This window comes from Anguilla anguilla, chromosome 1 (genome assembly GCF_013347855.1).
Source record: "Anguilla anguilla isolate fAngAng1 chromosome 1, fAngAng1.pri, whole genome shotgun sequence".
Lineage (NCBI taxonomy): Eukaryota > Metazoa > Chordata > Actinopteri > Anguilliformes > Anguillidae > Anguilla > Anguilla anguilla.
The window spans coordinates 82,145,244-82,158,435 of record NC_049201.1 but is presented as its reverse complement, the minus strand read 5'-3'; the positions used below and the strand labels follow the sequence as shown (position 1 = coordinate 82,158,435).

Genomic DNA, 13,192 nt, shown 5'->3' with positions numbered 1-13,192 from the left:
ACACACATACGCACACAATGAGGTAAAACAACAAGATGGTCTTAGGACAACTGAGAACAAGGGGTGTGGCCTCTTTAGCTGAATGATGATTTAAACGAACAACTCCTGCTGAAACACATCAAAGTCAGCAGGTGTTGCAGCCTTACAGGACCGGATTTTGTGGCCCAATGGAGCCATATTTGCATTTCCTTACTGACTAGTTTGCTGAAACAGAAGTAGCTGGCAGTTTTTTTGTTTGTTTGTTTGTTTGCTTAGCTTTGCCATTTTCCAGAATTCTGCAGAGGGTGTTGGTTTTTGTGTTAGCTTTGCAACATCTTTTGGCTTTTTTGGGGATTTTGAAACCCTGGCACACACACACACACACACACACACTCATGCACAAAAAATAAATCCCAAACACAGCGGATTTAATGGATCGGTCACAGACACACTCGGTCAAAGTACTGTGCGACTGATGGAGGAAATGGGCATGCTCCTTGCTTGGCTCGGACATCCCAGGTTCCCCAAATGGCTTCAGCTGGATGGAGCAGCTCAGCATCCAGACAGGCATTTGAAAAGGACGCGTAAGCTCCTGTCAGAGGGTGAGATCGCCCACCAGAGAGGACGGACACCCAGCTCTCTCTCTCACCACAGCTTCTTAGATAACTGGTTTAAAGGGTGGCTTCTGGTCAGCAAGCCTCAAAGCAGTTGCGTTTATTTTCTGCCACATATTCCATCGCCGAATCTTTTCGTAAATCACAACAGTGGCTCTCTCGCTGCCTCCTGGATTTACAGCAGCTACATCATAAAAACTCCCCAGTGACAATATGACGCCGCATAATGGAACTAGACTTACAAATCACAGGTTGTACATTCTGTATCCAGGTGGGGATGCTGCTGTTGGATCGGTGAGCAAGGTGCTTAATCTGAACTGTTTCAGAAAATATCTTAATATTTAAGCTGTGTGAGTTGCTCTGGAGAACAGCGTCTGATAAAGTTGAAATGAAAAGTAACGAACTTTCCTATGTGCAAAAAAGTGGACTTAGAAGAAAGAATGAACAAAACCACCATTTGTTAGACCTCGAGCAAATGATGAGTAAAACTAGAAAAAGATGAATATCGGCTATTACAGTTCAAGTAGATACTGCTTTCACGATGTTGCTTACCCAAACCTTACCTGACAAGAAAAGCAATTTGTCACATGTATGATTCTGAAAACATTAAATGTTTTCAACATTAAATGGCATGAAGCAAATATGACTGTATTGAGCAAAGAATAAATACAACTCAAAAAGCATGGTTAAATGGATGATCCTTGGGTACTGGTTAATAATAATAATAATAATAATAATAATAATAATAATAATAATATAATATAAAGGGGAGATATTAACGAAAGACACCATTGAAAAGATTTTCCACTTACCTTTGAAGTAGAACAAACAAACTGGAGATACCACAGGAGGGCACTGGAAGCTGTGGAAATGGTTTTCAAAAAATGACTGTACAAAAAAAAATCTTGAAGAAGCAGTTTTCACCTCTTTTTCATTACGCTTGTGTAGCTTTGAATTGACATATACTTCTTTGTTGCTCGTGTAATAGCCTACTCATATTTGCAACCTTTGTTTTAACCAAACCTTCAATGGGAACGTGCATTTACTGTGGATTTGATGGACACACCCACCCTGAAAATCCCTGGTCTTCCAAGCTAGAGGGCGACACTAAGCAACTGCGACATAGCTGCGTGTGTTTTTTTATGTTACACGCGAGGCATTGTGGGAGCGGCGACCTGGCCTGGTGGCCACATGTGCGTGCGTTCACGCTTTTTCGCACTTGGATACGGAAGACGTCGGTCGGATAAAGAAGAGTTGGAAGACTGCGGCTGCAAATAATATATTAAACAGATATGAGACCAGGTACTTATAGTGTAGCTGAACACATAGATAAAATGTTGCTTGTTCACGCGAAGAATAAAATAAATATACATTGTTTGTTAAACTGGCTTTATTTAAGGCTTAAGTTACACGTCGCGCATAGCTTAGCCAGCTAAAAATGTACTGCTAGCTAATGTTTAAAAATGGTATATAATTATGTATGTGACCAATTGTCTTGCTACATTAGCTAAATACTATTTTCCAGCGTTATTTGTCTGAGAGATTGCTAACTACGACATGTGTCCCATTTTAATGCATCGATGGTTGTCGCAGCAAGCTAGCTAACGTTAGCTAGAGCTAATTACCTTCTGTAGATACGGCATGTGCAACATGTTGCTGTCTCGCAACATGATAGGTAGGACTTTTCGAACTAGCTAACCAACAAACATTTTTGGTAATTGTTTTTGCCTGTGTTTGAGCCCGTTTTCACCCCTGTTGTCCAAGTCTCCCAGGATGATTAGACGGCTAACTTTGTTTACGTGCAAATAAATTAGAATTATATAGTAGGTGCAATCCGTTTATGTGGTCCTCGCCATGTGGTCTAGGTCTTTTAGGGCCAGAGTCTGTCTAAACACGCCGGGCATGGAACCTACCGATATTCAGTATTTCGCCTGTATTGTTGAACTGTCTTTTGATCTGGCGAAGTAGATGATCCAAACAAATTATGATGTCTTCTCTCGAAACACGCATGAGATTGATGGCGTAATTGGTGGATGCGCTACTAAAGTATTCGCTTTGCGTATTTCACTAAGAATCTGCTTTCAGTTTGTTTCTAGGCTATCAATGGCCTTTTAATGTGTTTTAACGGGGCGATTTTAAAAGTGTAACTGTGCTAGAAATCAAGCAGGCTAATCCAGTGTTGTGTTTTTTCCCGTGTCACTAACTTGAAATGTACTTTACTTTGTAGGATTCAGTCCACGAGGTGGAGGTAGCCGTGGCGGATTTAGAGGTGGCGGCGGACGAGGTGGCTTCGGGGATAGAGGCGGCGGCTTCGGTGATAGAGGTGGCGGCTTCGGTGATAGAGGTGGAAGAGGAGGCTTCCGTGGTGGTAGAGGTGGTAAGTCACGAGTTCCAATAACTTTTGGTTGCATTTGCTTTGCTTCGCTTATCTTTAGCTAGACAGAAACGGCCACACGCACACGAAATGCTTTTGGAGGATGTTGCCTTGTATCACCTTTAAGGCATACTCGTAAAAGCACCTTTATCAGCCATTTTCGTTAGAAGTGGTTGTCCTTCGCCGTACAGACAAGCTCTCTGTAGTTTGAAAACATGTAGATAATGAAATGACACCAAAAAACTCCCGAAATAGAACTATCCCTTTTAGGTATGCGTGCCATCTAGTGGTGAAAGGGAGTTATCTAATTTTTTTGTGATCAATAGTCTTCATGTAACATGATTCAGGTGCGACTGTGTTTGTTTATAAACGTATGTTTTTAATCTCGCGGGGCATATTTGATTGCCCACTGTAACAGACAGGATGCTAGAACTGTATATTCGTCTCGCATTGAAAATGCCGTTGCAAGCGATCAACTCCTACTTTTCGCATTACGTGGCTTTTTAAAATCTTAAATGCATGTTGAGTTAATGTTTTTCCACTTGTGGCATGCTTTACGGTGGTCAGATCCTAACCCCCTTCCCCCCCTTGTCTGTAAGGTGGAGGAGGATTCCGGTCCCCGAGTGGAGAAGGGGGGTTTCGGGGCCGAGGAGGGGGTCGCGGCACACCCAGGGGCAGAGGAGGAGGAAGAGGCGCTGGACGCGGGGGCTTCCGAGGGGGCAGGAAAGTGACAGTTGAACCCCACAGACATGAAGGTAAGACCCTGCTTGATCTGGGATAAACGTGAGACCCCACAACTCTGCCATTTAGAAACCTTTCCCTTTCCAGCCTCCACTGATTTGAGTAATAATATTAGTAATAATAATAATTTCCTGTTGGTAACGTGTATCAGTCATACTCATTTTAAGTGGTGTGCGCACACTGTCCTGCTGGGTTCTCAGGCAGTGTCTCTGACAGCAGCAGGTGGTGGAGGTGGCTGCTTATGATTTTGGAAAGCCAGGTGACGTGATAACGTGTAGAAGGCAATGGTGAATGGTAGACTTTTATTTCTGAAACAGTTTTTGCATTCAAAGACTCTGAGATGTTGATAAAGCAGCAACATCTCCCTCTGATAGTGAATGAGTAAAAGCAAGTGGGATATGCTGGTGTTTCTTTCCCAAAACCATGCAGTTTGTTGAACTGCATTAATTGCATTGATGTCACGCCTTTGGTGTAACATTCAGTGGTAGAGTTTGAATGTGGAGATTTTTGTTTTTTGGCTTCCAGCATTGTGGGACTTTTTGTGTCTTTAGATTATGTAATGGAATAACTGGAGGTCAGTAATGTGACCCGTCAGTTTGAGGAGTGTTCTGTGCAAGCATACATCTAAATATTTAATGATTATCTGCCATTTTGTGTCTCAACGAAGACTAAGGACAGAAACATTTGGTTCCAGATGCATTGCACTGCACACGTGGAAAAGGACGTTAGATGGCAGATAAAATATATTTGGCGTTACTACGAATGGTTTGATGGTAACACAGAATAGGGTACACCGGCTGTGGCCTGTGCCGTACGGCACCTTGTTTCTCCATCGCTGTGACGGTCATCACTGCTTTGGGATTTTTGACAGGTGTATTCTGGAATGGCCCAAAAACCTTCTGTTTGCCGATGGTATGGATAGTCAGCACCTCCTCAGTAAATAACACCTCTCTCTCTCTCTCTCTCTCTCTCTCTCTCTCTCTCTTTCTCTCCTTCCCTCTCTCCTTCCCTCCCCCCCTCTCTAGGTGTGTTTATCTGCCGCGGGAAGGAGGACGCGCTGGTGACGAGGAACATGGTCGTGGGCGAGTCCGTGTACGGGGAGAAGAGGATCAACGTGGAGGTGAGGTCATCCCCCCCCCCCCCCCCCCCCGGGCGCTCGAGGCTGTGGCCGCGTCGCCCTCCTTTGTGTCACACAGGAAGGGAAGGTGACACCGGCCGGGTCCACTTTGACCGCTGCTGAACCGTGGCGGTCAGTTACGTCCCTGTAATTAAGGGCCGATGGCTCGCGGCGCTGTCGGCTCGGGGTGGTGGGGTACCCAGGTGCAGTCTGGGTCTCGGTGTTGATTGAAGGCTGGACACATTCAGCTGGCCGTGATGCTGTTCAGTTTTGGGATGAGGATGCGTGTGTAAGCCGGTGTGTGCGTGTGTACCTACAGGAGGGAGAAACGAAGATTGAGTACAGAGCGTGGAACCCCTTCCGGTCGAAGCTGGCAGCTGCCATCTTGGGAGGAGTGGACCAGATCCACATCAAGCCGGGGGCGAAGGTCATGTACCTGGGAGCGGCCTCTGGAACGACCGTGTCTCACGTATCCGACATCGTTGGGCCTGTGAGTGTGCCTTTTGTGTTTAAAAAAAAATAAAATAAAAGCAGCTCTTTGTTTGTCCAGAGAATCTGGGGAACCGTCCGTCTCTTAGGCTCCAGAGAGATCCCAGTTGTGACTGGTTTGACTTTAACTAGTTTATCTAATGTAATTTTGCAATTAGCGACAAGATTGAGTGGCCTATTAAAGAAAAATAATAAGGCTACAAATAATGATTGAGATTAGTTGAAGATCTTAAAATCTGACTGTTTTGACATAAAAGTTGCAGCTATTTCAAGCTGTTCCTACCCTTGAGTTTGTTTTTTTACAGGTTGTACTGTATGTAGTTGGGTTAAGTGTTATGGGATGAGTTGGGGGCAGCGTATGGTTCAATGGTTCAGATATTGGCCTTAAGGTGAAGGTTGTAGGTTTGATTCCCGGACAGGGCACTGCCGTTGTATCCGTTGAGCAATGCACTTAACCTGCATTGCCTCAGTAAACATCCAGCTGTGTAAGTCGACTGTTTGGGAAAAAGACTGTGTGATGTGGAGGCTGCTTGGATAAGCGTGTCTGCCTGATATGCCTGTAATCTGTAGTGAAGAGGTTTTGCCCCCCCTCTCCGTCCTGCTTCGTAGGATGGGCTTGTGTACGCTGTGGAGTTCTCCCACCGGTCAGGGCGAGATCTGCTCAACGTGGCCAAGAAGAGGACCAACATCATACCCATCATCGAGGACGCCCGCCACCCGCACAAGTACCGCATGCTCGTCGGTGAGATCCCACACTTCTGCACACACAGCCGTTTCACGCCCTCTGCCCCAAAACTTCACATCCCAAAGAAACAATGCTCTCTGTCTCTCCCCCCCCCCCCCCCCCCCCCCCCCTCTCTCTGCGTCTCGCTCACTCTCTCCCCCCCCGTCTTGCTTACTCTCTGTCTCTTTCCCTCTCTCTCTGTCTCTCTCGCCCTCTTTCTCAATAAACAATGCTCTCTTCCACACTTGCTCATTCACTCTTTCTCCCTTTGTTCATTCACTCATTCTTTCTCTCTTCCTTGTTCATACATTCTCTCTGTCTCCCTCTTTTGGTTTGGTGTGAAGGTGATACAGTGAGGAACAGCCTCTCCGTACATCATCCATTATCATCCACTTGTACCACAGGCACATGAGCTAGCTATTGGGGTTGCACCAAACCCTTCAGTCTTAAGTGGCTAGCTTGCTATCTTGTCAAGACCAACATGAGCCCCTTGTTGGCTGTTATGTCGTACCAGGTATGTGACGCAAGTGGCTAACAAACATTTGCAGCCATTAACATTTGGCAAGCTTGTCTGGCTAGGTATTATCTATTAAACCGCAAGCAAGACGTTTTCACGAGGCACTTGAGTCGCGTGGCCTGGATTAGATTGCAGTCCGTAGTGGGGATCTCTGCTTTGAAGCGTAATTCAGCTGCCTTCCACTTATCGGCGTTCAACACAGATACGCGAGACTGCAGTTAAACACAACAGCGGATCACCTGTAATCGGCGCACTAAACCAAAAGTGAAAAGGACTCCGATGTTTAGTCTGCTGGCTTCGGTGCCGCAGTGTCGCCTCAGGGCTGCGTTATGCCACCACACACTGGTTTATTCAGCCACGGTGGCACAGATGTGTGGGCTTTATTTCTTACATAATTAATTGCATGGGAGGAAAGGAGTTCCCAGCCGGTGATTGATTCTGTCACACTGGCCATATTTTCTGTGTTGAGTGCGTCCTAATACAGCAGTGTGATCTGTGTGGCGTATAAAATAAAGCAGGTCGCGCGTTAGGGTTTTTAGAAGTGCTTAAAAATAAAATAATGCTGAATGAGGAGAGGATTTTGAGTGTGAACAGGGCGGTTTGTGGATTCGTGTAAAATGGAGGTTGTGTGCTGCTGTACACAAACGGGGACGTGAAATGATTCGGCTCGGCTCGTTTCCTTCCTCCGCGCTGATAAGCGATCAAATACTCGAGTTCTGAGACTTGGTGTACCGTTGTGTAACCTTCTGGGGGGAAAAAAAAAAATTAAGCCTACCGCACTATGGAACTGTAAACAGCCAGTAACCCTCGAAGTTCTGCAAACAACTTCCTTTCTGTATGGTTTATGCTTGTTTGTTTTTTTGGGGGGGGGTGTAGGTTGCTTCATTTAGCCAAGTGCATACAGGTAGTGCAGCTCGACACTCTTATAATTAGGCACTCATAGGTAATGCCGTAACTGCTAACTTGTACTAACTCAACAAAACTCCAAATGTTTGTCCCGTTCGGTGTATGAAGGATTTTTGTTGAACATTTAGGCAGTTCTCTCTCTAACAATAATTCAACACCATATCCAGCTGTGAAGTTTGGCTTTACTAGAGAAAACTAGGTGATATCCTTTACCCAGGACATATAAATCCAACATTTGTTTTAAGAGTTAGGAACAAATATTACATTTCCAAAAGTGAATAAGGGCTAAATTATTGTCGACTTGCTTTTTCCTTTTGGCCTCTTCCCATTTTACAGCCCTTTGGGTTTGATGCGTGCTTCACTGTAAGACAGTTGGCTAAAATGAGCAGTCATTTCTGGTGGATGGGTGGGAAGGTCTGAGTTTGTTGCCAGCAGTACCTGTTCATTGTGTCAAACTCACGTCGGTTGCCTGACCAGTGATTCAAGGGCATCCGCAGGTGCATAGCCCATTGCTCTGACTGCTACGCCACACGCTACTGCTACACTTTTATCACTCACGAGTCTGCCCGTCCCTGTGTCCAGGAATGGTGGATGTGATCTTTGCTGACGTTGCTCAGCCTGACCAGACCAGAATCGTCGCCCTCAATGCCCACAATTTCCTCAAGAACGGAGGCCATTTTGTGATCTCCATCAAGGTGAGCGAACCGATGTAATGCGTGACTATGGTGTGGTCCGTTCGCTATACCATAACCAATGACCACATTAGAATTGTCTTTTTTAAAAAATTTTTTTTATACTGTAGCCTTTACCTGATCCATGTCAGCTACACAAAAATCACGGTGAATGTCATGAAATTGTCTAGATAAATCCGTATTGAAACACCTTGGTAATTTGGTAACAACTGAAGTTGTTGGCTTGGTTGCAATGGTAATTATTATAATAAAGGCATACGCACATCCAAAATTTAGCGCAGGTGCCTGGTAAAAGAGAAGAATAATGCAAAATAAGAAAATACTACCAGCACACTGCTATTATGCTCCCAAGTGATTTTTATTTAACTAAAATCCGTGAGCAGTGAGTTGCAATGGTTACAATGAAACAATGAAAAGAAAGGCTTTAAGATATCCTGTACCATTCAAGCTGAAGGCTCACATTTAGTTTGGTGTACGCTCAAGGTGCTTACCTGATACAATCAAGTTAATTGAGGTATCGCTTTACTTTCTCAGAAGTACAGTTTTGCTAGCTCACTGTACTTTGAAGGTCAATGGATTTGGATCTTTCTCCCCATCGGCAAGGAGCAGCTCAAGCTGCTAATAGCTAGGCAGCGTTGGCCCCCCCCCCAGTTAGGTCATCCTGGAGCTGGGCCCTTCAGTGTTTGGCACGGTCAGGGCGGGTGTTTCATCGCCGTTTCTCTCCCCCCCGCCCCCCCCCCCCCGCCCCCCAAAGGCGAACTGCATCGACTCTACGGCGGCTCCGGAGGCAGTGTTCGCGGCGGAAGTGAAGAAGATGAGCTCGGAGAACATGAAGCCCCAGGAACAGCTGACGCTGGAGCCCTATGAAAGAGACCATGCCGTTGTTGTGGGCATCTACAGGTGAGAGTGGAGATGGGTTATCTTATTTTTATTTTATTTTTTTTTTTGCTTAGTACAGTGACTGCATGACCCCACACACATTTTCAGCTCTAAATTTGGTTGTTTGTTTCTAACGTAGTATGGATTTTGCTTTAACAAAGGCATCTGGCTGTCATCTTTGACAGCTTGAATAATTGTGCACAGCCTAGTTCAATAGGTTGCATCTTGTTTTATGCATTTTTTCCTACAAGTGCTGTTTATCTACAGTGAATGTGTGGCCTGGGTTGAATGATGTAACACTTTCTCACATTCTCCCTCTAGACCACCCCCCAAGCAGAAGAAATAAACTGCAACCAGCATTGCTGTGACTTGCAGTGCTATCCGTTTGTCTGTCATCTTGGATGTGGCCAGCAGGGGGTGACAAAGTCGCTGGTGTTTGAAGTATTGACCAGGCAATTTTGCACCCCTCACCGATTTCTTCCCATCACTGAATCTATCCTGGACCTTTTAGCCTGTAGTCCTTGAGGAAAAGAGTTCCCTACACCTCGGACTAAAAAAAGCTGGAACACAATTGGAGAAATGTATAGAAATGTCATGGTTTTTTCTTTCCACCTTTCCCCCTCCCATGCTTTATAATGTAAAATGCTGTAACTGAAGTTATTGGTATAAAGGAGTGACACTGAAACATTTGTTAAAGTCCTAAGTTTGACTTGAATTTCTTGATTAAGTTGACATGTCATTTTATTCAAAGAACAGTGCTGTTGCACTCCACTAAATTGGAGTTGAGTGTATTTAAAATGGTGGATTCAGTAGACAAATACATGAAAACCATATATAGAGAACCATTTTTGCTGAACTTGTGACACCTGAACTCCCAAGATTATGTACTTTTTTGTATTAAAAAAACTTGAAAATCCTATGTTCTTCCCCAGTTTGTCAGGAAGGGGCATGTGTATCATCAAACCATTATGGATCAAAGATAAATGCCATTTGAATGGATGAAATACGGATTTAAACTTTTTTTTTTTTTAAATGTTGCTTAAGTCAATGCACATGTTGCCTGCGTCAAATCTGATGGAATCTTTTAACTGTCAGATATGGCATAATAAAATTGAGGGGAAAATGCAAGGCACATAGCCTCTGACCGAGTTGTAACAACTTGTCTGGCAGTATTTAAACATATGACAGGTTGTTCTTTAAACCTTACACAACCCGTTTAATCGATAACCATGTAGATTACAAAATGAAAATAATGGAGAGACAGATCAAATTTGGCAACACCTAGGCACTCTTTCGCGTGGCAGTATCGGTGATGGGATTAGTCTACTCTACGGTATGAAAATATGCATATGCCCTAGAAAGCCAGGCTGTAGTTGGACAGCCACATGGCTAACGTTAGTTAAATTGACAGCTGAATCTACCGTGTAAATGCCATAAGCTGTGTGTTAATACATTTAAGAAGTATGTACCTAGCTATATTTGAACAAGTGCAACAAAAACACTTCTGAGTTAAACCAAAAGTTTGCTACGCCATTTTAAAAAGTGAACGCGCACTGATGCTATCAATGCAAAAGGTCCACAGAAAAAAATGAAAAGCAGAGCAGGGGATATTTCGACGAGCAGCTAAGTATATTTAGCATCGTTAGCTGCATGTATCTTGACGTTATTCTGAACGCACACTTACTATTAATGTGTCAAGATTTAGATTAAGATTAACTATGTGAGAAGCCAGTCACATTTGCCCGCTAATATTTTTACCATGCCTGTTACCTCAACAGCAAAACGTTAAATTACACTTTTTTCCCTTCCCAGTAATAGGTGACCACCGCCATTTTATGTGAGTGAACGAGCAAGACTCACACCAGTTCTCGCGTTAAGGCGCGCGACCGAGGCGGGAAATTCAAACCGGAAAAAACAGACATAGGACACCTTAAATCTCACTTTTTTTTTAAAACAAAAAGATTTACAATTAAATGAAAATAGCCACTCCATGCAAACTGTAAGTTAAAACTACGTTTTTTGTATTTTACTTGGAGTATATTACTGACGGTGCTGCTAAATCATGTTGAGCTAGCTAACCCTGTACGGGCTGTAGGAACAATTAAGATAGCTAGCTAGGTCTAGTTAATATAAGAATGTTTCTGTAACATAGCAAGCTAAATAGTTTGCCTTGCGGACAACATTGACATTTGATGCAACTGATAGGTAGTTGGTTAATTTTTCAAGCGTCCCCCGCAACGCATTTCTAATTATATTAGCTTGTACCGTACTCGCTGTTGTGCTACGTAGTTACCCAAATAGTGTAGCCTGTTAGCAAGACATCTAACTAGCTTGCAGCTAACCAGCTACGTTAGCTGGCAAACACCATAACCCGTTTAACATTAACTGAGTTGACTGGCCAGCGCGTACATTAGTATTTTTGCGATTGCTGGCACGCAGCATGTGTACACACACATTGATGTTTTATTGTCCGCACTTGTTTTAACTAAACTAGTGTTAAACGACTGGTGGCCGTTGCCAGCCACCGGTTTGTTTTGGCCGCCATTTTGTGGGGGGAAACTTCTCTAAACGCAGCGCAAGCGAGCGGGAGCGCGCCTGGGTTTGGGAGCGCGCAAGCCGGGCAGACCCTCTCTTACTCGAGCAAAAACTAGCCTTGGTGTGAACGAGATTATCGGGCAGAGAGGGGGGGTTCCCTAGCGATTGCACATCGCTAGCTTTAGCGGTGCGATAGAAATACCCCAATTTTTATTTTATTCGTTTTTTTATTTGTAAAAAGAACTCCTCTCTTCCCCCATCCACCCCCTTCCTTAACACCAAGCAACACTCTTCGATAACTAGCTAGCTGCCGATAGCTACCCACACGGCGAACTAGCTAGCTAGCCTACACGGTTCCCGGGGAGGGAAAAAGAAAGACAATTCTGAGGAAGGAAGGAATGAAAAAGGAAGAGAAAGGGGAGAAGAAAGTGGGCTTTGCTACATTGAACCACCCTTAAGCGAACCCACCCGGTAACTTAGAATCTGTACTATACTAGCTAGCCAGCTAACCAGTGCACTGCGCCGGGTTGAGAACGCCGAAATCCAAAACTGCCCGTGCGTTCAGCTACTGCGCTTGGGAGACAAACGTTACCGCTTTACAAGAGAGGGATACAGAGGAGCGGACCAACGATTTTGTAAAATATAGATCTGCATTTTTGAGAAGGGGATCGCACCCATCAGAGGAGTGGAGGTTGGGGGAGGGGGTTTGGTTTACCGGTTTCTGAATCTGCCCGGTACTTAGTGGTGGAGGTTAGGACGGAGGGAGAGGGAATACTGATAATGGCTGCTTCGGGAAGCTTGAAGCGAGCCGCCGCCTGAGGTAAGATCACATTGGCATGCTTATTTTGATATTTAAAATTGATAGTGATATCAGTATAAACGCAGTGTGTGTGTGCCGTCGTTTGTCGTTGATTCATCTGTGTGAATACATGTTTCTGTCATTATCTTAACGTAACTGTGTCAGCGTCTTCCATTACCTCTTCTCCAAGCAACAAGACGCCGTTCTGTATCTGAAGGTGCTTGATTCGCAGGCCGTTCAGTGCCGGGGAATGGGGAGGGGAGGGAAAGGATATGAGAGAGACAATTCGGCACTGTCACTTCAGTCAAGCCGGTGTCGATAAATTTACACCGTGTCCATGCCATTGTCCTTCTGTTCAATTGTATCCAAGCAGTATCTAATTGCTGTCTAGCTGGTAATGAGCAGCTACAGCACTGAAGTGTGTTAATCGCGATGGTAGCTGTGATTTGCTGTGATGGATATCTGCATTTTGAAATGCGGCGTCCTACACCGACTTATTAGCTAGCTAGTTAGCCAGTTAGCAACAGTAACTAGCTATCTCGACAGCATTCTACCGAGCCAGGTAGCTAGCTACCATTAGCCAGCTAATGTAGGACTTCAGCATAACTGCGTTCGCTTGCTATCAACGTATAAGCAGGCTAGCTGGCTTACTAGCAATCATATTTGCAGATGCATGGTAAAAGAAAATGTAAATAAGTTCAATCACCTAGACAGCCACTAGATAAGGTGTTAAGGGAGACCAGGGATACATCGGATATGTCTAGCTAGCTACCTGTAGTGGGCTGTTTCATCTTCGAAATATGCATATGTGTGTTCTAAGTAATAA

The 13,192-nt window shown here is 44.5% G+C and overlaps 2 protein-coding genes across 4 annotated transcripts in view; both read left to right on the top strand.

Moving 5' to 3' along the window:
- Positions 1 to 1,738: 1,738 nt before the first annotated feature.
- Positions 1,739 to 9,951, top strand: fbl (fibrillarin). Its single transcript, XM_035389505.1, has 9 exons — positions 1,739 to 1,895; positions 2,821 to 2,970; positions 3,567 to 3,722; positions 4,734 to 4,828; positions 5,145 to 5,315; positions 5,924 to 6,056; positions 8,044 to 8,156; positions 8,908 to 9,053; positions 9,354 to 9,951. Exons 1-9 carry the CDS (start codon positions 1,886 to 1,888, stop codon positions 9,376 to 9,378), a joined length of 999 nt encoding a protein of 332 aa, XP_035245396.1. The 5' UTR covers positions 1,739 to 1,885; the 3' UTR covers positions 9,379 to 9,951.
- A 966-nt stretch (positions 9,952 to 10,917) lies between these two features.
- dyrk1b (dual-specificity tyrosine-(Y)-phosphorylation regulated kinase 1B) overlaps positions 10,918 to 13,192 on the top strand; it is a 58,229-nt gene continuing 55,954 nt past the window's right edge. The window contains exon 1 of one of the 3 annotated variants that reach the window (XM_035411256.1): positions 10,918 to 11,031. The gene's annotated coding sequence lies outside the window, so the exon portion shown is untranslated. Of the gene's footprint in view, positions 11,032 to 11,257; positions 12,388 to 13,192 lie in introns of those variants that run through there. The other 2 variants (XM_035411250.1, XM_035411241.1) reach the window with 2 other exon arrangements.

Coding starts and splice junctions, on each gene's coding strand:
- fbl (XM_035389505.1), top strand. Junction 5,316..5,923: donor TATCCGACATCGTTGGGCCT/GTGAGTGTGCCT, acceptor CCTGCTTCGTAG/GATGGGCTTGTGTACGCTGT. Junction 8,157..8,907: donor ATTTTGTGATCTCCATCAAG/GTGAGCGAACCG, acceptor CGCCCCCCAAAG/GCGAACTGCATCGACTCTAC.